The following is a 26,357-nucleotide window of genomic DNA, read 5'->3' on the forward strand; positions in this document are numbered from 1 at the left end:
CATGGCATTGCAAGAGTATTAAATCCACAACAGCTCAAGGCAAAAGCATTGGTTGAACACTGAAGCGGCAGCGGCAGCAACCGCCCCGCTTTCATTCAGCGTCCCGCCGTCCAAAATCCACCCAGCCCTGATAGTCACGGTCCATCATGCAGTCGGAGTTCACCATCTCTGTGAACAGAGCATTCCGAAATGAACCACGTGAGGCACATATGTAGGAGCACCTGTTGGATAACTGCCCTCGCCTCGACCCATTTTCTTCACACCCCAAACCCACAACATACCTGAGATTGCTTGCATGATTTGTTTGGCCATAATGACACGCTCATCCTCGGAAAGGTGTGCCCGTCTCACCGTGCGTGAAGGCAGAGGCTCCTGTCTGCCTGCAGCGCTATTTGCTTCCTCCCTCCCCGATTGGAATCGCTCAACTGTTTTGCTCCCAGTTGCAGCAGCAGCAGCAGCACATGCGAGCAAAACAAACACCAACGCAAACGCTGCCATCCCGTTTCCTGACATGACCACCTAGCAAACGTCTACTAACAGCTCCCCTTTTTATAACACCGGTGAATCATTTGAGCTGGAAAAATGACAAATATCAATAAGTGTCCATGACAGAGCTTTTGATTGATTAGGCCACAGATACGCCAGAGAGATGGACGTCAAGGTGATGATACATGCACACTTGTCAATAATCCTGTGAGAAAGCTTTTTGTTCTGCAATAACTGTAAAACAAGTCAATCTATTTACACACGTAAGCCAATATTTCCTAAGTGCATTTTAACCAAAAGACCGGGTGTCATTTAGGTGGACATTTCTGACAATAACTCATCTCTTAGAAGCTTGACGATACGTGTAAACACTTTTTTTCCACCTCCTTCTTCAAATGTTTACTCATGTTTGATGCAATAGCAGCCTCGTAAATACGTTAGTGACTCATCTGCTTTATTATGATCATGCCTGGACTACTCCAAAAGAATATCTTTGTGGTATTCTAATTGGAAACAAGGTATTGTGTATGAAAGGATGAGGAATATCCATTTAATTGCAAGACTTTTGCAGCTTCAGGGAAAACAAATGCATTAAGATAGATTATAACATAACATTGTGTGCACAAAGAATTACATTATGTAAAACAGCAGATACTGTAGCATCATAGGATCCTGGCATATCAACAAATGAGATGATGAAGTAATTTGAGTTTGAGCCTGTGAAAGTGCCATGTGAACTTAAGCAAATTAAATAGTTACTAAAACACGTACACACCCATCAGTGAAATCTGATCTATGCGTCAACAAAAACGCTTGTTCCCTTCACCTGTTGCTCGGTTAGAGGTGACTACACTCTCACATTGTGAAATTCTTCTTGGACTACTTCTGTACTCATTTCTACGTTAACTTTAAAAATGTTCTGTTATGTTGAAGTGCAATGATCTTTATAGTATGCAACGACTTGTGCATGTTAAAATCCAATCTTTGTAAATGTCTGGGGGCAAAAATGTCTACGGTGCTTTTAACAGAAATTCACAGTTCTGTATTGCAGATGACAGCTGCAGCTGAGCATAGTGCACAACCATTTGTGAATTATTTAGAGCTCTTACAGAAAAGGAACATAATCACAATCTCATTCCAGGCATCTGAAAAGCGCATTTTGTTGTAATTTGGTGAAGTGGCCTGAATTGTATTCCAGGAGTTAGAAAGTACACCACATACAAAAGCTATAAATGTCATAAAATATAAGCCTATACAAAAAAAAAAATAGAGTACACCTCTATATTTAATTGTAATTTCTTCTTCAGGGCCCAAGTTGTTTTTTTTCTAAGAAATATATCTTTTAATAAACACAGGGCAGTTACCAAGAGAAGCCGGTTCTGCAAAATGAGTTTATGCGGAATAAGTTGCAGGTACATGTCAAGATTTTTGTTGAAGGGTGTGACACACCACAGACATACTTTTCAAATACTTGTTTGAATAAATGCCTCTTTGAAATGTGTTTAATCATCTCGTTGCCAGTGTAATGGGTGTGACACTTTGTCACATTTAAGACAAACACCAACTGACTTTTCAGTCATTTAAAACAAAATCAATTAAGACCCATTTGTGTCTGTTAAAATACCTCTCTTTAAAAGGTTATTGCTCAACTATCCATAATGTTGACACGCGGGGCAATTAGGGGTGCACAAAATTGATCAAACGTAGCTGGAGCTCCACTAGCTGAGGCAGTGAGCAAATGTCATGGGAGATGGGAGATAGATAATGTGGCTTGGCAGCAATGAAGGGTGTGAGCTAAAGTGGAGTGTTCAGTGAAAAGGTTACAAGAGACCAGTGAAATAGAAAACTCTTTGCTGTGCAATGATTTTCTGAGCAGAAAAGTCATTAATGCGGGAATACTATTCAGAAATTGGCAGCTACGATAGTAGAGGACGTGCCCAAATAATGCCAAAAAGGCTTTTTAAAGTGTGAGTATGATTGCATCATTTTGGCAGAGAAGTTTATGTTATTATGGATGAACGGTTGAGGTGTTCCCCAAGGTTCAATTTTAGGTTCAACATGTTTTCATGTATGATGATACTTAGGAGATATGGAAGAAGTTTGCACATTTATGCTGATGCACTAAGCTCTAAATGGTCAATTCTCCAAATCACCATAGCCACCTTTTTTTTTTAAACTATATCTTTGACTTGCTTCAACTCACCTGGACAAAATTGGTATTTTAATTAGAATCCCATTATTTCATAATCACAACAACTTTCTTGCACCACATAAGACCAAGTTAAACTTTGGCTGTTATCTTTGCCTCGGATCTTATTTTCGATCCCACTTGTTAATACCATAGTAAAAACATTGCCAGCCAGAATCCAGCGTTTGTGAGAAAACAGATGTGCATGCTTTAACTCCAGTTGCATTGATTACCTTAAACCTCTCCTTTCGGGTTTTCCTAGAACTTTTATTGATTTGCAGTTACTGCAGAATTTATTAGCCTTTCTGTTGATGAAGGCCAGAACTGGTCTTAGAAGCCCTGTTTTGGCTCCGTGTGTGTTTCAGGATTGATCTTAAGGTTATTTTATTCATTTATAAAAAAACATTTATGGCAGATCTCATTTTCGACCCTCGCAGAGCCTCAGTACCTCCCTTTTAGTAATACTAAAGTAATAGTCATTTCTCAGACCCACGGCAAGACATTATCCCAAATCTATGGCTCTTACCAGCGGAACAACCTGCCTGCATCTAGATGTCGAAAGATACAGGTAGCCCGTGTTTCCACCTTTTGCCATTCAAAAAATACAGAATAATTAATAGCTTTGTGTTCAACTAAACAAGCCCACACTGAGGAAGTGTGCAATAAGATGTCAAATCCATGCCTCTGGTCAAAAACGAAAACTGGATACAAATCACATTGCAATTGCACGGAACTGGTTGAATCCTAAAGACAAAGAAAGTGATTGTTTTTTTTCTTAAGTCATTCGTCCTGTCATCTATGTTCATGTAAAACAGCATCACATAAGGAACATTTTAAAAGGGAATTATGTAAAGCTTCGTGATCAAATTGCTGTCCAACCAGTCCGACTCCATTTAAAACATTTACTCCTCTAAAGTGTTATTGACTCAGGTAATCAGAGGCAGACATCTAGCTGCTGAACTTGATTGTCAACCTGTCACCAGCAATCGTTCACACCTACTAAGCACAAAAAAGTATTATCTGAATGCCAAACGTAGTTGTGGCATCTGCAGGTACTCTATAAAATGTCCACTTGGGCCATTGGCAGTCACTCCTCGTTGACTGCAGCCTCCACCTGTATCTCTTGACCATGTCTCTCATCCTAGGCCGCTCAGGCACCAGCTCCCGCAGCATCTCCTCCGCCAGCACCATGAGCATGAGCGGGGGCCGACTGCTGGGTGGGGGAGGCCAGACATCCTTGTCCGGTGGTTTCTACCAGAACCGCGCGCCCAGCGTTTACGCTGGCGCAGGGGGCTTTGGCACCCGCATCTCCTATGCCTCCTTCGACCTCCCCCAGGGCAACTCGTTCGGTGTTGATATCATGGGGACCAATGAGAAAAGCACCATGCAGAACCTCAACGACCGCCTGGCCACCTATCTGGATAAGGTAAGAGATCAGGAGGAACAAGGGCAGGATACAAATGTCTTTCTTCGTCTTCTTCTTTGTTGTCTTTCTACTTTTTTTTTTTCTAAAATGGTCACCTTCGGACTGAATCAGAGCATTTGATTCAAATCTGTCAATAGATCAATAAAAAGGGGTGTATGTGAAATTCCATTGAATTAATTTGAAAAGCATTTATTTTCCTAAAGTGATATACAGTTGTTGAAATTTTGTTCATTTTAAATGCCTGGCACAACTATTTGTTTGGGCAAATTAAACATTGAAAATTAAAAAAGCTATCAAGAGTTTCATTAAAGATATTAAATGTTAATGACCCAAATCATTTTAGTTGTAACATCAATAACTGTACTTCCCAAATCCTTGCTTTCAGGCATTTTGTATTTTAATAGGTCTGTTATTCACAGTTATATTTACTTGTACATGGTAATAAAATGAACAATTAAGACAGCAAGGTAGTCTCAAAATATTTTGATGCCAAACATTGTCAGTGTCAGACAGAACTATTAAGTGTTTTTCTCAACAACAACAACGCCAAAACTTTTTCTGACATATCTATTTGGTGGTGTGATGTTAGATTCAACATGTGCGCCTTGGTCGGATAGTAAGAACACAAAACATAATAAAACGTACATACATAATGGCGGCTGCTTATACTGAAATGTTCTCACAGGAATGATTACTACTTCAAGCAAAGACTTAATGGCTTGTTGATTGTCTGAAATTGTTGCGTGTCTACAGGTACGCTCTCTGGAGGCTGCCAACAGGAAGTTGGAATTGCAAATCAGAGAGTTCATGGAGAAGAGGTCTTACATTGCCAGGGACTTCACTGCCTACTTTGTCACCATCAATGAACTGCGAGCTCAGGTGACTATTTAGTTTAGTTTTTAGTTTTATTCACGCAATATCCAAGACATACAACATTTTTCTATTCCTGCAATGCAAAAGAAACCCAACCAAGGATCAAAGAGCAAGTCTAGACTCATTATCCACCATGAGACTTAATGAGGAAGCGGGTGTGGCTGGGTGGAACATGTTTCTCCTAGGTTATCTCAAAGCATTACGCTTGGTACGAATGAAAAGTCTTAAGACCAATATCAAGACAAGTAGCAAACAAAACACTCGCATGCTGCTGCTGTATTGAAATGGCAACTGATATTCTATCCATCCCCCCCCCCAAAAAAAATGGTTTCAATATTTCAATCTGTTCTGCACAGTTGCATTGTGTTAGTCCAAACACAAAAATATTTGTTGATCAAACAGGTTTTCTTTTCAAGTGAAACAGGGTCACATACGTTTACATTTTTAGATAACAGATAACCAGCAAATGCTTCGCACAATCCATGTATGTTGGAAAGACGCCCACGTCCAAAACAACGCTCAAAGGATTATCTGTTTCTGAGGCAAACATGCTAACCACTAGCTGAGGTTCTGGAATCGAATCTCTGCTCCCAATGTAGAGTTGGCATGTTCTTCCCATGCTTCTTTCTCCTGTTTCCTCCCACATTCCGTCAGAATGTCCTTCTTCTCTTTTAGATTGCGAGGAGGTATGCAGAGAATCAGAGCATCATCCTGCAGATTGACAATGCTCAACTGGCGGCGGACGACTTCAAAATGAAGTAAGTTGAAAATGGATTTAAAAGTACCTGATGCATGAATAGTAACCCGTCTTTTCTGTAAGATATGAGGTGGAGATGAACACGCGTGCACTGGTGGAGTCTGATTTGGCTCGTCTTCGAGGGGTCCGTGACAGCATGGTTGTTGCCATTAGTGACCTGAAAATGCAGATAGAGAATCTGAAGGATGAACTGGCACAACTCAAGCAAATCCATGAGGAGGTCAGTTCATTTCAACTCATTTGCTTCTAATCAAATGCTCCCCTCTGCTGGATGGGTCTCTTCCTCGCAGCAGTAGAACATGTGCATAACCAACATTTTTTTCTCCCATGATGCAGGAGATGAATGCAGCAAGGTTACAATGCACTGGTAACTTAGACGTCGGTGTGGACGCCCCGTCGTCTGTGGACCTTTCCAAGATCCTTCAAGAAGTGAGGGAGCAGTATGAAGCTATGGCACTGAAGAACAAACAGGAAATGGAAAGATGGTACCAAGTGAAGGTGAGATGGGATACAATGTATCCAATAAAATGCACAAAATAATGACATACTAAAGCAGGGGTGAACAAAGTGTGGCACGGGGGCAACAAATGGATCAATTGTTCCTTGATCCGGCCCACCGAGCATTAATATTAGTAGGTTTCCTGGAATCATTGTTACATGGCTCAAATTGTATTTCCCTAAAATTGGTTAATGAAAAATTTAAAATAAAAAAACAAAAAAAAAACAATGAGGACACAAGCTGTAGAAAATGAACGGACGGAAAGCGGGCAAATGGTCAATGGGATGGTTTTATTTGTGTGTGTTCTAGATGGAATCCCTCCAGTCCGAAATCAAAGGTTACGACCTAGACGTAAAAACCTTTTCTTCCCAACTATCTGAGCTGAAGCGGACATACCAGAGTTTGGAGATCACATATCAGGGCATCCTTGCAGAGGTAAGCCAACTTCCTGTCCGCTTGCATGTGCCCACTCGTAGCCGTTCCGCTCAGGCTTACCTCCTCCGCCGCGCAGATCGAATGCCTCCGTCAGAACCTCGCCGATACCAAGTCACGATACAGCCAACAGCTCAGCCAACTTCAGATTACCATCAACCGCCTGGAGGAAGAGCTGCAGCACCTCAAAGTGTCCATCGAGCAACAGAAGACCGAGTACCAACTGCTGCTGGACATCAAGATGAGGTTGGAGAGGGAGATTGCCGAGTACCGTCGTCTGCTGGATGGAGAATCATATGAGCAGAAAAGGTGAGAGCAAATTCATTCCCAATCCATGTATGAGATGGATGACCTTACTCATATCGTACTGTCATCTCTCTTTAAAGGCCTTTGGTCATCAGCAAGGTGGTCACGATGGAAGGTAAGCGAGTGTCACTCTTCCATCCATGAATTGACACCACGTGTTCTCTTGGATGTTCTCATGACCTCTTTTCCCTCTACCTCCGCAGAGCACAAGCCCCATGTGGAGAGGAGAGTGAAGACCATTGTGGAACAAATCGTCGACGGAAAGGTGGTGTCCACCAGCGTGGACACTCAGAGAGAAGATATGTAAATGGTTACGCATACTCCTAAATGAACCATTTACTTCTCTCCTTTTGAAAAACACAACATGAAAAAAAAAAAAGCTGTGTTTACTTTCAGATGTTCTCCTTTTCCCCATAAATACATTTTTGCAGCAAATAAAAGAGAAATGAGCAGCAACTTGCTCAGTATTTGGACAAAGAAAGGAATATGGCAATCATAAAATCAAAAAACATGTACATCATGCATATCACAAGGTGTTGCATTCGCTAAGTGTGCACAAAATCCAGTGTTTTGGTTTTAAAAGTATTGTTTTGAATATAGTCCACACAGATAAATAGCTTAATTTGTGTGATGGAAAAACTATCATTTTGACTTGAAAACACCACTAATACAAAATAAAAGTGTCTTGCTGCATGTTTATGGTGTGTGTCTTTTGTATAACTTCTGTGAACAGTCGCAATGACAGTATAAATATTTCTATACTGAGTAAAAAGTGAACAGACATATCTTTACAGGGTACATGTGCTTAACTCTAATGGGCACATCCAAGCAATTTGGATTGCACATTCAGCATGTGTGGTAACATTATGGTTTCATTGCACACAATGGGGTGCAAAATATAACCCGGACTGCTGAGCACCTGAAGCTGTATGTCCAGCAAAAATGCAAAGAATTTCACCTTCAACAGTTAGTGTGTCTGGTTCCTAAATTATTCTCAAGTGTCGTTAAAAAGAGAGTTGATGGAACTTTTTTTTAAAGATGCTAGACATAAAATAAAATTAAAATTATATTAAAGTCATTGCGGACATGAATTTACAAATCGTTTTGTTCTGTTTTTGCGCAACATTCCAACTTCATTCGTGTCGGTATGAGCTGTCAACTATTGTCTGTGAATTTGGTAAATGCTGCCCTCCTGTGGCACAAACTGTGTATTACAGGCAGGACGCATATAAAACTGGCAGGACAGCGGCACTCTGGGATAGGGATGTGCATTCCAGTTCTTTCAAAACAATCAAGTGAACACACGGTAATGTCGACAACGGCAACGGACACATTTTTCTTTATATTACAACATCCCGTGAGCACAACATATACATCAAACAATACAACTACCCCGCCCCCCAAAAAATTATATAATAATAATAATAATAATAATAATAATAATAATAATAATTGGCTGTCGCTCTATCGCTCGTTGCTGATTAGTCGTTCGCAAAGATTCACGAGTGAGTGTTATGTTGACTTTGACCATGATTTATCCCTAATGAAGTGGCCTGTGATTAGGGTTTGATTACTCTTGAAAATGGCGGTGTACCTAATAGAGTGTCCGAATGACGTCACAGAGCAAACAGCCAATCAGAAAGTGGGGGTGAGGGCGGGTGTGGCACTTTTCCCTTTCATTTAAACTTTGACCATGACTTTTCCCTAATGAAGTGGCCTGTGATTAGGTACACCAAAAAATGGCGGTGTACCTAATGAAGTGTCCGTATGACGTCACAGATCAACCAGCCAATCAGAAAGTGGGGGGTTGTTTGGGTGTGGCACTTTTCACTTTCATTTAAATTTTGACCATGACTTTTCCCTAATGAAGTGGCCTGTGATTAGGTACACCTGAAAATGGCGGTGTACCTAATGGAGTGTCCGAATGACGTCACAGATCAAACAGCCAATCAGAAAGTGGGGGTGAGGGCGGGTGTGGCACTTTTCACTTTCCGTGAAGCTTTGACCATGATTTTTCCCTAATGAAGTGGCCTGTGATTAGGTACACCTGAAAATGGCGGTGTACCTAATGGAGTGTCCGAATGACGTCACAAATCAATCAGCCAATAAGGAGGTGGGAGTGAGGGCGGGTGTAGCACTTTTCACTTTCACTTAAGCTTTTTCCCTAATGAAGTGGCCTTTAGGAAGTGATTCGTTCACTCTCGTTCACTGAATGAATTCGTTCTTTTGAACGAATCGTTCACTCATGAGCCAACACTACTCTGGGACCGAGTTGGGACGCCTCTGCTTTAAATTATCCAAAGATGTGGATGTGCGTACGAACTGTCTGGATGGATAATTCACAGGAATTCAACAACTGTTGAATCTAATAATCAGAAATATTAAAACTGTGTTCACTAAAATGGGTAAATATGTTATTTGGTAATACTGTGCAGTACTATTGGCCTCTTGGCCACCAGGTGGCATTTTTGTCTTTCCAAGTGTAAACCTACCTTCTTTGCCTCATGACGTTCAGTAACGAAGGCCAATGGTGACGATGATTTTTTAAAAGTGTTATATTACAATATATATATATGCTATTTCATAACTGATTTAACTAATTTATGCAATTAATGCACTGGAAATATTCTAAGGCTGATATTTTCTGGGACACCATAAATGAAAAATTGAAATAGCATGTTTGTAGGTGGTGAAGAAATGATCGATGCATGAGCAATCGACTCCAACAAAACGTTTTGTCGATGAAGTGTGCATGCCAGCCATCACGTTCACATTAATATGGGGAATTGTTAGAACATTTATTCAATAAATCAAGAACAAAGTCCATAATACTTTGTCCTCACCTGTAAGGCAATTGAGCACCATCAAGCAGAATAAAAGTCTTACAACGTGTGCAGGGGAGGGGTTTGATTTCTATTTGACTAAGATTGAGCTCTTTTGTCAGTAGGACAAATTTGGAATATATATCACAAAAGGTGCACTAACATAATTTTGCACATGTATAATGACTTCTATCATACCGCCCACCTCCTCCTAGCACACCAATAACTCTTGCCTTCCATTGCATTTTAGCACACTGGAGCTCCTTTGGCAAACTTCTGGGAAACTTTGTTGCTAGGGAGGCCAAACCGCAAACTAGTTGACAACTGCATGCAACTAGTGAGATCAGAATATAGCGCTTCACTACTAGTACTCATAAAGAACAGTTGTTAATTAGGACACTTTTTTTCCTCTATATATTCGTTAGAAAGGCAAAGTTGTCATTGTCATTCTATTTGTGTATTGAATTATGTTACTACTAGTGAGCACAAAGTGCACACAATTACGTCAAAGTCAAAGTCCGCTTTATTGTCGATTTCTTCACGTCAAGACACACAAAGAGATCGAAATTCCGTTTCCTACAATCCCACGGTGACAAGACATATTACACATATATATATATATATATTGATCCACGGACAAGCAAAACATTCAAGTCAACAACACAAAAAGTAAAAACAAGAAGGCACATACAATAAATAAATAAGAGCAATGAATAAATAGTAAATAAATGAATAAATAAATAAGAGGAGCAAAAATGGAGCAAGTGTGCATACAGCAGACAGTCAGAATATAGCGCAAAAGTACAGGTTACGTGGTGGACCTTCAGCCGGATATACAGGGACATACTGTTCAAACGTCTTTCCATACATTTGCTGAATCTGCCTCGACAAGACCAGGCTGTTCTCAACCAAGACACCCGCGGGCGTTCCGTGACAAAAATGAATGCGCGTCACCTTCAGGAGTGCACCTGGCAACTCCCTTGTCTTCTGCACAAGAAACAACATGTGGCATGAAAGCTTAAGTACTAACACAAACATTCCCATGAACTGTACTTATAACTGTGTGCAAGAATTGCAAAGCTTGTTTTATAAAAAAATCATCAACAACTTTTATTTCCAATGACAGACCAACAGTGAGACTGAGAAGAATGAGCAGTGGCACTGTTTGTGGCATCTGTGCAGACTGATAAATATGCAGACACTATGACAAGAAATCCAATGCATATGCAAACTTGAATGTGGACTGGAGCAAGAATAGTCAGAAGCATTGCGTGCAGTAAAAAAAAAAAAGTACGTACAATAGTGCATCTGTTACTAAATAGCAGCTGCAATAAACACTCGCAATATTCTTCAAAATGTGGCAGCTCCCCAAATACAATATCTCCATCTGTAAGTCATTCCTTTGTTTTTATTCATATAAATGTTGCAAGTGAGTGGACAATTGCTCTGTTCATGTCTTTTGCAATCTCTTGGAAATTTCCAGATCTCCGTGAGCATGCAAAGAGTGCTGCACAAAGCATTGAGGAGAGTTAAAGGGTGGGGCCAACACCCGCAGGCTGTCACCTGACCACACAAACCTGTCTGAACCTGAATTCAAGCATAGTATTTAAAAGTTCACAAAGAAAGCAGCTCCTGTTGCCGTGTTCCCTCAGTGCAGGCCAAATACACTTATTTCACCTAAAATAGACAGAAGATAAAATATTGTTTCCTTGCTCTTTGTATGTCTGTCAAGTGAAAGATTAAAAAAAAAATAATAATGTTCATATAACCTGTTGCATTTGAGGGAGTGAATAAATTCCCTTGGAGATTAGGAGCAGATGGCCTGTTTGACGGGGTGGACTGTGCACTTTTATGTCTTAAGTTCCATTTTTTTCTCCACACCCAACTAAGAGCACCTCGGGCTCTTTCTGACTTGCAGGTCAGGGCACAAAGCACATTTCTGACACGCTCTAACTTCTTTCCCCTAAAGCTGCAATCTTGTTTTTTTGCTCACTGAGCATTTTGTGTTGCAAAGTGAATTTGAATGCATTTTTTTCCAGAATGAATGTGCGCGCAACTCTTTTAAGATACGAAATAAAAAGTATGACCTAGGTAAAAAATCTTTAGACCCCATAAAGTGTTTCCAAATACATGAACCTGTTTGAAGATTGCTGAAATTGTTGAAAGACAACGAAGTAGTCAATTGTGGAGATATGGCATGCATTTCACTGTGCTTCACTAATTCAGTCCTCCTGATTTTTTTTCACAAGAAAGATGCTAAATTAAGTTGCATTCATCTTAGTAGGTTGGCAGTTGAGCCGGGCGTGGTGTCAACCAGCGCTTTTAATGAACGTGTCTGAGAGCGGAGACAACGGCTTGATTTTTCACGAGCCTCATTTTATATACTTGGCAAGTTCTTAAATCATTCCAATTGGTCAGAGTTGTTAACAAAACGTTTTTTTGTGATGTGTGTCTAATTTAGAAGTCATTTATACATCATACATCAATTAAATCATTGTGATGGACGTCAAGGTGGAAATCCTGGAAACTATTCCAAATGTTAAGTTGCTGCAAGTTGCTTTCAACCTAATTACAATGATGCGAACAAAGAAAATCTTTCAAGTGGAGGCACATTAAAGTTTTGCAATGATCCAGTTGGAGCACAGATCAAGATCCTGTTCAGAATACACACCATTATCATGTCATACCACCTCAATCAATTAGAGATGTTCGTGATGAATCAGAAAATGTTTTGAAGGAAATGTTAAAAACCTCAAATCAAATTGCTAATTCAGCTCACTCCAAGATTCCTGGCACACCTTTCACTAATGCCCCACATACCAACGTCGCTGTTCACTTTGGCGTGACCCGTTGCAGTCAAGTAGGAGCATGTGCAACTGGTCGGCCTGACACTAAAGTGTCTCCATTTGCTCAATAGAGCTTGCCAAGAGAGCTAATCTAAGATTCAAGACTTCAAATCTGTTTCTCCTTTTTTCTCCATAACCATCCATGTTTCTCTGATAGTCATCGAGCAGGGGTGTCAAACTCATTTGATAACTAGTTTTAAAATCAGAAACTAGTAAACACTGTTCAAATATTTAAAAAAAAATGGTAATAGAAATTGTAAGTAACGTCTCTGTTGTTTTAAAAGTGAAGACAATTTGTAATTTTAGTAATGACAAAGTCCATGCAAAATTTGTCTTCGCGGACCACATAAAATGATGTGGTGGGATGTATCTGGCCCGCGGGCCTTGAGTTTGACATCTTTGTCTACGGCGTAGAGCCTGATTGTACGTGACATCAACTTGCAAAATGTTTGCCAAACAAAGCTTTATGAAATGGATGGATGGATTTGGAGACGATTCCTCAAGAGTACTTTTTAATTACATTGTACAACAAGCTTGATTTGATTTCCCAATCAAGAAATTCGTGCAATTCTTGAGCTTGCAAATACTCAAGTTATTTAATTATCCTTCCATCTATTTCTACATTGTCTGCATTACTTACTGCAAAATAATATAGTTGCAACTTGAGCAGTGCATGCTATTACATTTTTCTTATGCACAACAAATTCAAACAATAATAAAACTAGCTACCATACTTGCGGTATATATGATTGATGATCAAAACCACAATGCATTGTTAAGTAACCTTGAAAGAGCCACGGTTGTTTTCCGAATGTTCCGCATCTGTTCATACAAAATTCTACTTCATTCTCATGAGAACAGGCCACACAGCTTTACAGATTGTGAAATCCTCAGGTACCAACTTGCCACGTTGTTTTAATTGATACCTCATGTTCCTGAAACCGACTCGACCAGAGTAGCAACATGCTCGGATAAGCCTATTGCTCCTTTGCCGCACCCACCAGTCACAGTCTCAGTGTCATATTGCGCCTCTTATGCAAAGACCAAGCATTGACTTGTAGTGCAGAGCAGAACTACAGTCGTCAACATAGATGTTATGTAATTCAATCAAATTGTGCTCCTTTTACGACGTGCCTTTCACAAAGTGTTTTCCTATCTGAGGTGATACTAAAGAAACACATGGATCTGCTTGATTAGCCTCAATTCTTAACAACTGCATTCAACCCGTATGAAAACCCTTCATGAAATTGAATTGTAGACAGCCTCAGTGATGAAACAGGTCGTTTTCATATTTGCTCAAAATAAAAGTTGAAGGGGAGTGAAACTGTTCTCTGCATGCATGAATTTGTAATACTTGATTTTTATATAACAAGTTTTTGTCCTTGGCCCACAGAGTTTAGCATAGCAGTAACTCATTGAACATAGATCCTCTGTCAGAGCACTGACTTGACAATTCAAACCGGTTGGATCTGACAAAGCAGCCTCGGGCTGACCTGGAAGGGTGCGGCCCTTTCACTATTCATACTTTTAAGCAATAAAATATTTTATTTACAAACACATTTATAAAGTGTGATTGCGACAAGAATCCGACATTTTGTACATCTATTCAATTCATACAAGTATATATACATATATTTTAAATTGCTTCCAGATGCTCCACTTTCTCCTTCAGATCCCACCAGGTAAATTAACTCAAGGGATAAGCGGGAAGGGTGAGGCCGCAGATCTTAGTTGATGCTCCTCCCATCCACACGCCTCCACCTGCACCAGAGGCGCCTTGTGCTGTATAAAAAGGGGACCCAGGAGGAACTGTGTATCTCAGTCCATCATCTCCTCTCTGAGTAGGCAGGCAGGCAGACACTACCGACCAGTCAACATAATGTCAAACTTCAGCAGGTCCTCGCTATCCGGCCGCTCCTTCGGGGGTGGAAACCTGGTCGGCAGTATTCGTAGGGAGCGTGCTTCGAGTGTTTATGGAGGTGCTGGTGGAAGCGGCGCAAGAATCTCCAGCAGCCTTTATAGCTCTGGAGGTGGTGCAGGTTACGGTGGTGGTGCAGGTTACGCTGGCGGTGCAGGTTACAACTTCGGCATGGGAGGGGGTGGAGGCTTCGGCATGGGCGACGGCCAGGATCTGCATGTCGGCGCCAACGAGAAGGCCACTATGCAGAACCTGAACGACCGCCTGGCCTCTTACCTTGACAAGGTGCGCAGTCTTGAGAAGGCCAATGCCGAGCTGGAGCTGATGATCCATCAGTTCTTGGAGAGCAAGGCCTCCCCCACTGCCCGCGACTACAGTGCTTATCAGATCACCATCAACGACTTACAGGGAAAGGTAAGAATACACCTCTTCTTCTAAAATGGGTGTACAGTAGTCATGAAACATGCTTTATTTCTAAATCTCATAGATCCAGGAAGCCACACGTATCAATGGAGGCATCTACCTGGCCATTGACAATGCAAAACTGGCAGCAGATGATTTCAAAACTAAGTAAGCGTCAAAACTGACAACAAATACACACAACAAATTAAAAGCACTTTGAATTCTTTTCTGACCTCTTGCCGTCTTACAGGTATGACAATGAGCTGGCTATGCGTCTGTCAGTGGAGTCGGACATTGCCGGTCTGAAGAGAATGTTGGATGAGCTGACACTGGTCCGCTCAGACCTGGAGATGCAGATCGAAGGCCTCAAGGATGAGCTTGTCCACCTCAAACGTAACCACGAGGAAGTGAGCAGCAAACCTTTTCATATTCTATGTCTGAGTTACTAGTTTCTCTCCGTCCAATGTCTTACCAACCTTTGTACATAACAGGAAATGGCAGCCATGAGGCTACAGATGACTGGACAGATCAACGTAGAGGTAGACGCCAAACCACAGATAGACCTGACTAGAGTCATTTCTGAGATCAGAGAGCAGTACGAAAACATGGCCGCAAAGAACAAGAGAGATGTGGAAGCCTGGTTCCAGAGCAAGGTAATTCCCACTGAAAAGTTTTGGCTTGTTCCGTAGCATGTACTGGAGTAGGGCAATAACAGTCTATCTTTTGCAGAGCGAGGCATTGAACAAGGAAATGGCTGTCAGCACGGAAACTCTCCAGACCTCCAGATCGGAGATCTCAGAGATCCGTCGCACCCTGCAGGCCTTGGAAATCGAACTACAGTCTCAACTTAGCATGGTAAGTAAAAGCGACTGTCAGCTGGAACAAATGTCCCTGTTTGCATATTCCTGAATACTAAAATCACTCATGTACACACTCCTACAGAAAGCATCCCTGGAAAACACGTTAGCCGAAACCGAAACCCGATATTCCATGATCCTCCAAGGACTCCAGTCACAGGTCACAAGTCTTGAAGAACAACTGATGCAACTGCGTGCCGAGATGGAAAACCAGAGCAGAGAATACAACATGCTCCTTGATATTAAGACCAGACTTGAGAAGGAAATTGCAGAGTACAGGAGACTTATGGATGGCGAGGGCAGGTGAGAGAAAATTGGCTTACAGTTTGTTTGAGCAGAAGCAAAGTGCGGTCTTCAGATCTGAACCACCTACTTTTTAACTGGTATTTCATACATGCGCTGTATTTGTCCTTCCCCAGCATCGCTGCGACCAAATCCAGCACCGCCAGGGTAGTCATGGTCACAGAGGAGTTGGTGGATGGCAGGGTGGTATCCTCTACAACCTCTACCACATAAGATGCCTGACTCAACAAACAGCAGCCGAAAAGGATGTGACGCCTAAATACTATTCTTTCATTGCAAACCAACAAAATGATTGAATAAAAGGCTCCCTGTCTGCCGACTTACTCCTTTGTATCTGTGTTTGATCACTTGTGTGACTTTTTTTCAGTCTGCAACCGTTTTATTTCAGTGTGTGATAGGTCTGACATGAAGATCAGGCAAATGTATAAATATGGACAAAACAAAGTCTTCAGGGTGTATTAAAATGTTACAATAGTTTCCACATCATTGTAGTCTACAAGGTTTCAAACAAGCAAACAATGCAATTTAAAAATTGCATTTCATTTCAGGCTGTGGTTTTGTCAATTTTCAATGTGGTCACTGTGGAAGAGAATGCTTTAGGTTTACTCAGTGCATGCTGGACTACCTGCTCAAAAGTCAGTTCAATGTCAGAAACAGTCACTTGGAGATTTGTCGTCAAAATCTAATTTTTCCCACTGTTTATGTATAATAGGGATCAAAATGAAGCTGGTGGTGAAAGGGTCAAGTCTGAGTTCAGGTGTATTATTAGATTTTGCCGTTTTTGGCACGGAATTTCATGAGCTTGATGGGTTTTAACACTGATTGGAATATGAAACAAATAGGAAAAGTCGTTAACAAATAAGCATGGCTGAGTTTTTAGTAGCTGATTTCTGAACAGGCAATCTATGAAATAAAAATAAAACTACTGTAAATTCTTTAGCTTTTGAAATGACCTTTTCAAGATTATTTTAAGAACCTGCCATTTTATAAGTCTGGCCCCCAGCTTCTGCAATACAGCATGAATGAAATTGGGTGCCGATGCTGTCGGCGAGTCTTAATAAGCTCTAATAAAATTTTAAATACATGGTTTAAACAGGTCAATTCTCTCTTCAATTAGGCTCCACATTTCTGCATTTTGATTTTGAAGTCAGTTAAAATATGTTAATAGGTGGGAAGAACTTTGGGACGTAAGCTTTTTACAATCTCATTTGGTGTATTGATTTATCTATCTATTTATTGATTGATTTATGATTTTAAAAAGGACACCACACAAGTATGAACTGCACGATCTTTAATGTCTTAGAGTCTCTTCCAAGCTATCCCTCAATCTCATCCACATCTATATCGACAGTCTTGCTGCTCTCAACCACCCTCCCGTCGACGACCGTCTCCACCACTGTGATGACCTTGGTGACCACTGTACGAAAAAAAAAGAAGCCTTAGCAAATGTAGTCCTTGAGTTTCAACCAATTGTGCTTTCAAGGATACTAACCTTGTTTTGAGCTGGTGGAGAAGAATAAAACCAGAACACATGAGTTCATTTTTTTCTGATATTGTGAATTTTATAATTCAGAAATTTGTCTCATTCCTACCTGTCCTCTTCTCCATCCAACAGCCGTCTGTACTCTGCAATCTCCATCTCCAGTCGAGTTTTAAGGTCCAACAGCATGTCATACTCGTGCTTATTGCTGGTGATGCTGGCATGGATCTGGGAAAGCTGGGCCTCTAAACTCACAACCATGTTCTGCAGACCTGCCAGCTGAGCAGCGTAGCGGGATTGTGTTTCTGCTAGGGTGCCCTCCAGGGATGCTTTCTGGTGGCGTAATACAAAAAAGACACGAGTGGGCCAGTCTGAGATGAACATTTAAGTGAGTCGCCGGGTTAGACGTACCATGCTAAAATGGGACTGGAGTTCAATCTCAAGCCTCTGGAGTATACCCTTGAGTTCTTTGATTTCAGAGTGGGATGTCGCCAAAGACTCTGTGTGTGTCATCACTTCCCGCTCTACTGCTGCCATCTTGGCACATCGCAGACACAATGCGATATTGTTAATTTCTCCATTTATTCAATTGATTGATTTTGTTATCTTTACCTTGGTCTGGTACCAGGACTCGAGTTCCCTGCGGTTCTTGGCAATCATAGCCTCATAGTGTTCTCTGATCTCTGTCATAATCTCGTTTAGGTCTGGAGAGGGCGATGCGTCCACGGACACGTTTACCTGACCGCCCATCTGACTCCTGAGCAGAGCCAATTCCTGTGAGGAATCAAAGAAAGAATCTTCTCATCTGATGACTTTCCTGGTTTTGCTCCTTTTAAAATGTGTGTGTGTGTGTATACATTTGGAATGTTCAAATGGGCCTGTGAGGCAAACTGCATCAAGCAGCTCACGGAAGTAAAGAAGAATGCATGGAAGTGAACTCGGGGGAGAGGGCAGTGTTCAAAAGAGCACAGGTATTTGTAAAAACATTCACCTAACATGGAACTTCCTCAGTTCTAAGAGGGGAGTGTGGTCCTGTGTGTTCTTTAGGACTGTCTAAAACCACAATAGAATGTGACAAATGATGACACTTGACATACCATGGAATGAATAGTGAATAGAAGAGTGATGATGTTGACGACACACTGAGGTGAAGAATTTAGCGTAAACACATCACGGGTGTTATTCATGCGACGGAATGTATTGATCAAGATAAAAGTCATTCTTCTAGCTCAAGCACCTTTGTTTAAACTGCGGTGGAGACACCCTCACCTCTTCATGGTTGTTTTTTAGCATGATGAGCTCATCCTTCAGACCGTCCACTTGGCACTCCAGATCCATTCTGATCAACTTCATCTCTTCCTGCACTTTCTTCAGCCCAGCAATGTCAGCATCCACGGTCATTCTCATGGCTAGCTCATTCTCATACCTGAGAGCGTGGTCGGTGAGGTTTAGAGGACAGACGCGGATGTCAAGTATGTGGTAATAATACACATTCACACACAGCATATACTCACTTCATTTTAAAGTCATCAGCAGCCAGTTTCGCATTGTCCATGTCCAGGATTGTCTTGGCATTGAGTCTGGCAGCGACACAGATCTGACAAAGAAACAGAAATTGGTCAGAGACCTCATGCCAATGTCGAGGCCGACCCTGAATAGGATACGCTGTGTTGGAAATGGATGGAGGGATGGTCACAACATGAAATTAATTTCCCCGGTGACAACATATTTTGTTTGTTCTTGTTCTACCAGTATTACTTTTATTGGCTCACATCTTATGAGGGCGGAGCCTAATTTCTGCAGACTTTGAGTAATGGGCAGATTCTGAATTGTTTGCAAGCCAATGAGTAACCTTTTCAGGTTCAGTTGTATCCTACTTTCAGTCAAAATGTGCAAAACTTCATATTGGCTGTCGGGATAGGCTTTGGCCAACAGACACAGGGGATAATCCTGAAATGTGTGATTTCGCTCACCTTATCCTTCAGGTCATCAATGATGGCAAAGTAATTGGTGTAGTCGCGGCTGACGACAGTTCTGCTCTGGTACCAGTCTCGGATCTGCTTATCCAATCGCTCGTTCTCCTTTTCCAGGGTGCGCACCTTCTCCAGGTAAGAAGCCAGACGGTCGTTCAGGTTCTGCATGGTGGCCTTCTCGTTGGCGCCGACGTGGAGGTCCAAGCCGTCGGCCAGGTTGAAACCAGGGGCGGGTAGGTAGCACGACTGGGCGGAGGAGATGCGGGTGCCGTGACCGCCGGCTCCACCGTAGACGCTCAGCGTTTTCTGCCCGTAGGATCTCGTGCTCAGAGACATGATGGAGGATCTGGATGTAAGACCTGTGAGGAATACTGGACAGGATCTGCAGTTGTGAGCATCACTTTGCTCCCTGAGTTATATATAGTGTCAAGTGGGAGGGGTTTTAGTTGAAAGCGAAGAATGTGTTTGCCATTACGCCATGCAATCGCTCCATCACCAGACCTAGTGGGTGAGGGTTTCATCCCGCCCCCATTACAGGTCCAACTTGTGATTCCACATTTTATCATTTCTCCACGAATGACCATTCTTGGAATACTTCTTGACTATCCCCCAAATCTTGTTAGGAATGCATAATTGTCACCTTCCGTATTTATTCCCAGACAAAACAAGCAGTTTGCACTGACACTGACGAAATGTCATAAAGTGTTGACTCAAAATGTTTGCTCACAGCTGTGACAAGAAATTACACACAACGGTGACAATTTCACATTTGCCAAACAAGGGCCAAAGGTTGAGAGCAAGGTTATTGGTCAAAGTCAAATATATCAGAGCAGGAATGAGCAAGGTTGCATTTACCGATGCTTGCGGAATCGTTTTTCATCAATGTGTCACACAGCCGTATCACGTGGGGAAACGTAAACATTAAAATATTCTTGTTGTGGTTGTCTGGCCTTTGACCTCATCTATACGGATGATGAATGAATGTTTTTCTTAACCAACATTAGATATTTAGAGCTACAATCTAAGTTTTGTTGATAAATACTACATTATTATAAAAATATGTTTTGAAAGTGTCGCAACAGCCTCATATAAGAGAAAGGAAGCGTGAGATGGAAAATAAATTTGTCACATTCGCACTAGGTGAAAAATAATTAAAACGAAATTTCACGTTAACTGTTTCCTGCTGATGTTGATGAGCAGAGAAATAAAAGCAATGCCGGAAATAGCAACAAGATGTCTGGAATGATGCCTCAGTCATGAGGTCAGGATGAAAACTTGCACTTCTGTGAGGAATTCTGTGATAAAAAATGATCGATTATGAGTGAATGAGTGAAATATTTTTTGCGGCATCATGACTTCCCTCAGAATGTTGTCTTAGCTAAGAGATAAAAACGCACAACGTGCACTATACAAAGGTTTGTTTTGTGTTGATTGTCCACTTTCCCTTTATAGAGGATATTCCATCCATCCATCCATTTTCTGTACCGCCTTGTCTCCACGGGTGTCGCGGGCGTGCTGGAGCAGTCATCGGGCAGTTGGCAGGGGACACCCTGAACCGCTTGCCAGCCAATCGCAGGGCACACAGAGACAAACAACCATCCGCACTCTCACTCACACTTAAGGACAATTTGGAGTGGGATGTGGGAGGAAACTGGAGCGCAGGCACGGGGAGAACATGCAAACTCCACACAGGGAGGGCAGGAATCGAACCCACACCCACACATTGAACCCAACTGTGAAGCGGACGTGCTAACCAGTGCGTCACCGAGCCACCTAGAGTATATTTTAAAATGTTAACTCATCAAAAACCTGTCTTGTAAACCTTTAAACAAAACTATCAAAGCATATTGCTGCCACACCAGAATATATGAAACTTATGTAAAAACATAAACATGATCAATTCAAAACATGAGTCGTATCACGTAAAAATGTGATAATTATCATGTAAAAAGATGAAACGCCAACTGTTTCACTTTTGAACTTCTTTTCATTTTAGTTTCACATTTTTAAATCATTTTCACATTTTTACATGATACGGTTCACGATAATTTTCACAACAAAATTTCAAGTCTTTGTTTGTCCCCACTATAATGATTGCTTGTCACCAGTGGCTCAAAAGGCTCTTACAAAATGTCTCAACAACTGCCAGAAACAACATCCTCACTCTAGTGTAAAATGATCACTTGCATATTTGTATTTTAAACGCTCATCTTGTTGAGCAACATAGCCGTGCTGCTTGACTGCTGTTCTCTGTCATCACACACACAACATTTCTCGTCAGCCCGATAAAGAGAGCGACGTCTGGCAGGTTGACAGATGGTATGGTGACCATTGAGGAATATCCATCTGTTGGTTCAGTCATTGCTTTTCTTCATACAAAATGTTCTCAGGCTGCTTTAAAAAATCCAATTAATCTTTAAAGTGAACACTTTAACTTTGACACCCCTAATGTAATGTAATTGTGTGATAGACAGAGAGAGGAAAACCACATCATATATAATTATTATGTTTGGCCTGCAGCATGCACCAAGCAACCTTTTGTGAATGAGCTGCGGCCATTTAATAATTGCTTACCCGGTGAGTGACCCCGCCCACGATCCAAAAGTAGGTCATATTAATTAAAGACAATTTGAGAACCATTCGACAGTCATACAAATGTGAGGCTCTATTTTCCAAAACACTATAAATCCATTAATTTAGCCCAACTGGCGAATTGTAGAATGTATGAACAGCATTGCAAGATGAATCTGCTTTTTATCTCCCATGTTCCTGTAGTCGGTGAAATATACTCTATGAACACGGGACAACAAAAGACAAGGAGGCCTTTTGTTCTGTGAGATGTTCACAACAAATATGTTGCCCTGCTTGCCTACTATTGTCACACAAACACACACACGCGCACGCACACACGCACAGGCACAGGCACATGCACACACACAAACACTACTCAATATTAATTTTCCAATATTCTGTTGGGCTGTGTGTGTTCAAACATTAAAAATATAGTAATCAATTTCAACTTATTGCCAGAATAAAAGTTTAAGATGATGAAGTAAACTTTCCGGAAATTTCAAATATGACAGCGAGTATATAGACTAATTATATTTTGACACTTACTTGTCTTAAAGCTTGTTATTAAAGAATCTGATGCCATTAATGTTTGCACTTTTAATGTTTCTACACACTAATAGAACTAATATTGTCCTCTTCAACCTGTGTAACGAAAAGAAATGATCGGCACAATATTTTTGATTTTGTGGAGGTGATAGTGGCTTTTCTTCAAAGGAGCTCACGTCGGATGTCAATAAATCAAATATACTGCAAAGCTGCAAAGATGGCTTTTATATTTTTTCACAGGTTGAAATGCACAAAATTAAGAATGATTGTGAATGTATGTATGTATTGCTGGCAATTACGTAATCACCATTTCAGACACAAGGTAGCAACGGAATGAGACAAACCAAGCAAGGAAGCAACACACATTACAGTTGCTTTCTTCCTTGCTATGACCTAGACAGGATAAGATGAAAAAAAGTGAACGGGAGAAATCTGTGGTAAAAAGTGCTTCAAGAAGAAAGATTCACACACAATGTCTCCTTCTTCTGAGAGCATTATTTTTCTAAAAAAAAACACAGCAATACCCATTTCTTGGTAGCTTACAGTCTTGTGTTTAGTATTTTTAACCCCTTGGTTATTGAGCCCAACATGTTGGGTGAAATCCTTAACCCAATGTACTAGGTATAAATAGCCCAGGATTGGCTGCGTCCCTTTTGGATCCAGAGTTCGGTTAGCTATTTTGAGTAAATTATGAACAAGCAGTTGTAAGAACATGAGCACTTGGGTTTCGGAAGTTGATGGTAAATAAATTTTTACAATTTAATATAAGTTGTAAATAATGGTGTAGTTTATCCAGCATAGAAGGCTCGAATGGCTGGATGCAGGCCACCACTGTTGTAAAACATCATTTTGAGGAAATATATTGAAGGTTCACTGAAGTATCATTATGAAAGAAGACACTATGGAAACAGTTCTTATTGAAATTTCATTCGTGCCAACATTCACACTGGCTTTATTTTACACGATTCTCATCCAAAGGCCAAGCAATGTTAGAGAGTCAGGCGAGCTTAAAGAATAATGGCACAGTGAGCAATCCTGGCATAGTATACGTCAACACCCCCCAACAGGCCTCCAGGCCCACTCTTCCTCCTCCTAACAAAAAAAAAAAAACATAAAACGACCGAATTAATGTGCACTGAAATCTGAACAAAAGGTGATTGGGGCCTCTCTCTTCTGAGCTCTTGACTTCCATCTTCTTCAGACACATTCTGCAGCTCCTTGCTGTGCACACGCAGACATGCACATTGTGGAGGTTTTCTGCAAAAGTGCATACTTTCAGCGTGTCTGTGTGTATCGCAGGAAGAGAGTGAAAAAAAGCAAGGGTCCATACTGTTGTTTATGTTTTAATCACATCAGTGACTTGAATTATACAACAGTAGGTTCTCCTGGGGGGTGAAGTTAAAGCTCCCATTGCTACATTGGAGCTAAATTTGAGTTTTTCCCCCTCACTGTAAAAGAACAAAGGCCTATTGTAAGATGTCTTTAAATGATTATCCTGAGTGATTATGGAGTGGGGTGTGAGATTTTTCCTCTCTTGTCTGCACGGACAACAATAGGAGTGACAGGAATAAATGTTGGTTGATTAAACCCATTTTCGCAACAGACTCCGTTTCTGTGATATAAACAGAATTACAGTTAGGTATGTAAGAAACCTGAAGCTCGCATTACTGCCAGACACCATAAAAGAGGAGCAATTGGTTGTACTGAGTGTTTACATAAGTCATTCACCACAAGAATTGCTACTATTACTGCAAACATACCGCAACGGTGATTACTTTTTCTTTGCCTTTGTATTTTCTGGCAGTCAGGCTGCTCTATGGCTCAATGCTGCCCCACAAGGCAGACTCGGCTATGACAGGTAGGTGTGCAGCGGGCGCGTTGGTTTTAACAAGCATGCCATGTAGCGGAGGTTTGTGGCCGTGCAGGGCAGGTTGGTGTTGCTATGGCACCTTAAAAATAAAAACATTGCTTCATATTTATACATGAAGGTTTTCTTGGCCTGCCTGCATTTTATAAAGTGCCACTAGAGGAGGCTGTCCAATAGTAAAAGTTACCTCCAGTGTTCAAGCCAAGTATGTGAGCTCATCAAGGGTGTGGCACTGGGACTATCTGGTGTGTTTGTCAAGTTAAAGGAAAGCATCTGGAGGAAATATCAAGACGTGTTTTAGCGTTGATGTCAATACCATGTATTTCTTATCTTACTATATGATATTGCATTGTTATCAATAACCACAACAGGAAGACACTACACATCTAAATAATACACCTTCTAAAGCAAAAGAGCAAAGTAGAGCAAAGTGTAGCTATGACAACCAGAATGGGCTACACTGATCATTTAATGTCCCAAATATGAAAGACCCAACCCTCCCTCTACATTTATCAATTTTAAATTGTTATTAGTAATCCAAGGTACAATATCTATTTAAACAAGCACAGCACAAGCTTACCGGAATTAAAACAGATAAGATTTGAGCTCTTGCATGGTGAATGTTTAACACACACACACACACACAAACTAGGACAGCGCATGTCAATAACTTTGTGTGTTGGACTTTTGGCATAGAAGTTGTATGCTGGGGAGTTACTGCACAGCGCGGTCCGAATAGTTGAAAGAGGATGTGATAATGCCTCGGCTGGGGTGTGGTAGGCTTGGGAGCGTACAGCAGTGCACTGCTATGATTCACTGTTGATCCATACAGAGACCTGCTAACTTTGCTGTATACGAAATATGTGTTAAAGGGATATCTGCAACTCTGCAAGAATGCATGAGTCTAGAAAAGTACTCTCATTAATATATATATATATTTTTTTAAATCCAGAATTCATATACGATAAAAGACGAATGATCATATACAGTATGCATAAGTGAATGAAACTGGAAGACAATAGATGCCGTTCATGCTTGAGTAGTGAGTGACATACTGTACGTGTTGCTGGGATACAGTAAAATAACAGAAACTGTTTTGAGCTTACAGTACGTTCACTTGAAGGTGACACAGACAATAGGCTTCCTGTTGTCATTTTTTTTTTCACTCACTGGGCCTTGAAAAATCAGAAGACAGAATGCTCAACTTGTCATTCTCTAAAAGATGGACCACTATTCTTTTTGATGTCAGGTCAGAAATCAGCAAATCTGTCAAAATGTCACTTCAGAGTATTAAACTTGCACGCTAACCAACAATGCCTTCTCTGCTGGCCTAAATATCACCAGACAAGTTTAGCTAAAATTATAACCTAAATTTTAATTACACCCTGAAATTTGTAACAATTTGTCCTCAACAGTCTATACTCTTCATTTCATAGAATTTCTCTCATTTGGACTGTTTCCAATAAAATGTGCACACAAAAATACATAGATATTTTTCTTTTTTTTTGTCCGATCATATTTCAGCCGATGCGTGCTGTCATGTCAATTTAATCTGCCCAAGTAGAGCATACACTGTAAATTGAATTATTGGCAATGATAATGTTTCTTAAATGAATGGCATTTCACATTTGTCTTCGCAGGGTCAGTATGCTGGCCTATGATAATGTCAGCATGTTTCCATTTTCTTATTGGTATGGTCAAGAGCAAGCATGTTTGACTAGCTATTCATGATTACAGTCAAGTCAAATGTTCCACTATATCCATTTGTCTTCTGTCCCTGACAACATGCTAATGATTTTACAGCC

The 26,357-nt window shown here is 41.0% G+C and overlaps 4 protein-coding genes across 5 annotated transcripts; 2 read left to right on the top strand and 2 right to left on the bottom strand.

Annotated features, from left to right (window-relative positions):
• Positions 1 to 33: 33 nt before the first annotated feature.
• Positions 34 to 513, bottom strand: LOC147056668 (gastrin/cholecystokinin-like peptide). The gene is made up of 2 exons (XM_085912823.1): positions 282 to 513; positions 34 to 168 (listed from the first exon to the last, which is right to left on the bottom strand). Exons 1-2 carry the CDS (start codon positions 511 to 513, stop codon positions 92 to 94), a joined length of 309 nt encoding a protein of 102 aa, XP_085768949.1. The 3' UTR covers positions 34 to 91.
• A 3,255-nt stretch (positions 514 to 3,768) lies between these two features.
• On the top strand, positions 3,769 to 7,660 carry LOC147056669 (keratin, type I cytoskeletal 42-like). Its single transcript, XM_085912029.1, has 9 exons — positions 3,769 to 4,100; positions 4,854 to 4,979; positions 5,649 to 5,731; positions 5,794 to 5,950; positions 6,067 to 6,228; positions 6,539 to 6,664; positions 6,741 to 6,970; positions 7,048 to 7,082; positions 7,171 to 7,660. The coding sequence occupies exons 1-9, from the start codon at positions 3,804 to 3,806 to the stop codon at positions 7,272 to 7,274; spliced, it is 1,320 nt and encodes a 439-aa protein (XP_085768155.1). The 5' UTR covers positions 3,769 to 3,803; the 3' UTR covers positions 7,275 to 7,660.
• A 6,812-nt stretch (positions 7,661 to 14,472) lies between these two features.
• On the top strand, positions 14,473 to 16,438 carry LOC147056670 (keratin, type I cytoskeletal 50 kDa-like). The gene is made up of 7 exons (XM_085911252.1): positions 14,473 to 14,967; positions 15,041 to 15,123; positions 15,206 to 15,362; positions 15,447 to 15,608; positions 15,685 to 15,810; positions 15,898 to 16,115; positions 16,232 to 16,438. Exons 1-7 carry the CDS (start codon positions 14,515 to 14,517, stop codon positions 16,326 to 16,328), a joined length of 1,296 nt encoding a protein of 431 aa, XP_085767378.1. The 5' UTR covers positions 14,473 to 14,514; the 3' UTR covers positions 16,329 to 16,438.
• A 953-nt stretch (positions 16,439 to 17,391) lies between these two features.
• krt98 (keratin 98) lies at positions 17,392 to 19,965 on the bottom strand. Of its 2 annotated transcripts, XM_085911250.1 has the most exons (8): positions 19,569 to 19,965; positions 19,110 to 19,192; positions 18,865 to 19,021; positions 18,208 to 18,369; positions 18,007 to 18,132; positions 17,708 to 17,928; positions 17,608 to 17,618; positions 17,392 to 17,532 (listed from the first exon to the last, which is right to left on the bottom strand). In XM_085911250.1, exons 1-8 carry the CDS (start codon positions 19,902 to 19,904, stop codon positions 17,432 to 17,434), a joined length of 1,197 nt encoding a protein of 398 aa, XP_085767376.1. In that variant the 5' UTR covers positions 19,905 to 19,965; the 3' UTR covers positions 17,392 to 17,431. The 2 variants fall into 2 exon arrangements, with proteins under 2 accessions (XP_085767376.1, XP_085767377.1); XM_085911251.1 differs by lacking the exons at positions 17,392 to 17,532; positions 17,608 to 17,618 and having other exon boundaries at positions 17,704 to 17,928.
• Positions 19,966 to 26,357: the final 6,392 nt, after the last annotated feature.

Source organism: Syngnathus leptorhynchus, chromosome 5 (genome assembly GCF_054491065.1).
Source record: "Syngnathus leptorhynchus isolate UIUO chromosome 5, UIUO_Slep, whole genome shotgun sequence".
Taxonomy (NCBI): domain Eukaryota; kingdom Metazoa; phylum Chordata; class Actinopteri; order Syngnathiformes; family Syngnathidae; genus Syngnathus; species Syngnathus leptorhynchus.

Bases quoted from the DNA above. Each gene is read 5' to 3' on its own strand.
- krt98 (XM_085911250.1), bottom strand. From the start codon at position 19,904: ATGTCTCTGAGCACGAGATCCTACGGGCAGAAAACGCTGAGCGTCTAC. The intron at 19,193-19,568 runs GTGAGCGAAATC...TTTCTTTGTCAG, and splicing joins TTGATGACCTGAAGGATAAG to ATCTGTGTCGCTGCCAGACT. The intron at 19,022-19,109 runs GTGAGTATATGC...CCACGCTCTCAG, and splicing joins GCTGATGACTTTAAAATGAA to GTATGAGAATGAGCTAGCCA.
- LOC147056670 (XM_085911252.1), top strand. From the start codon at position 14,515: ATGTCAAACTTCAGCAGGTCCTCGCTATCCGGCCGCTCCTTCGGGGGT. The intron at 15,609-15,684 runs GTAATTCCCACT...TATCTTTTGCAG, and splicing joins AAGCCTGGTTCCAGAGCAAG to AGCGAGGCATTGAACAAGGA. The intron at 16,116-16,231 runs GTGAGAGAAAAT...GTCCTTCCCCAG, and splicing joins CTTATGGATGGCGAGGGCAG to CATCGCTGCGACCAAATCCA.
- LOC147056669 (XM_085912029.1), top strand. From the start codon at position 3,804: ATGTCTCTCATCCTAGGCCGCTCAGGCACCAGCTCCCGCAGCATCTCC. The intron at 4,101-4,853 runs GTAAGAGATCAG...GCGTGTCTACAG, and splicing joins TGGCCACCTATCTGGATAAG to GTACGCTCTCTGGAGGCTGC. The intron at 5,732-5,793 runs GTAAGTTGAAAA...CTTTTCTGTAAG, and splicing joins GCGGACGACTTCAAAATGAA to ATATGAGGTGGAGATGAACA.
- LOC147056668 (XM_085912823.1), bottom strand. From the start codon at position 513: ATGTCAGGAAACGGGATGGCAGCGTTTGCGTTGGTGTTTGTTTTGCTC. The intron at 169-281 runs GTATGTTGTGGG...CTCTGTTCACAG, and splicing joins AATCATGCAAGCAATCTCAG to AGATGGTGAACTCCGACTGC.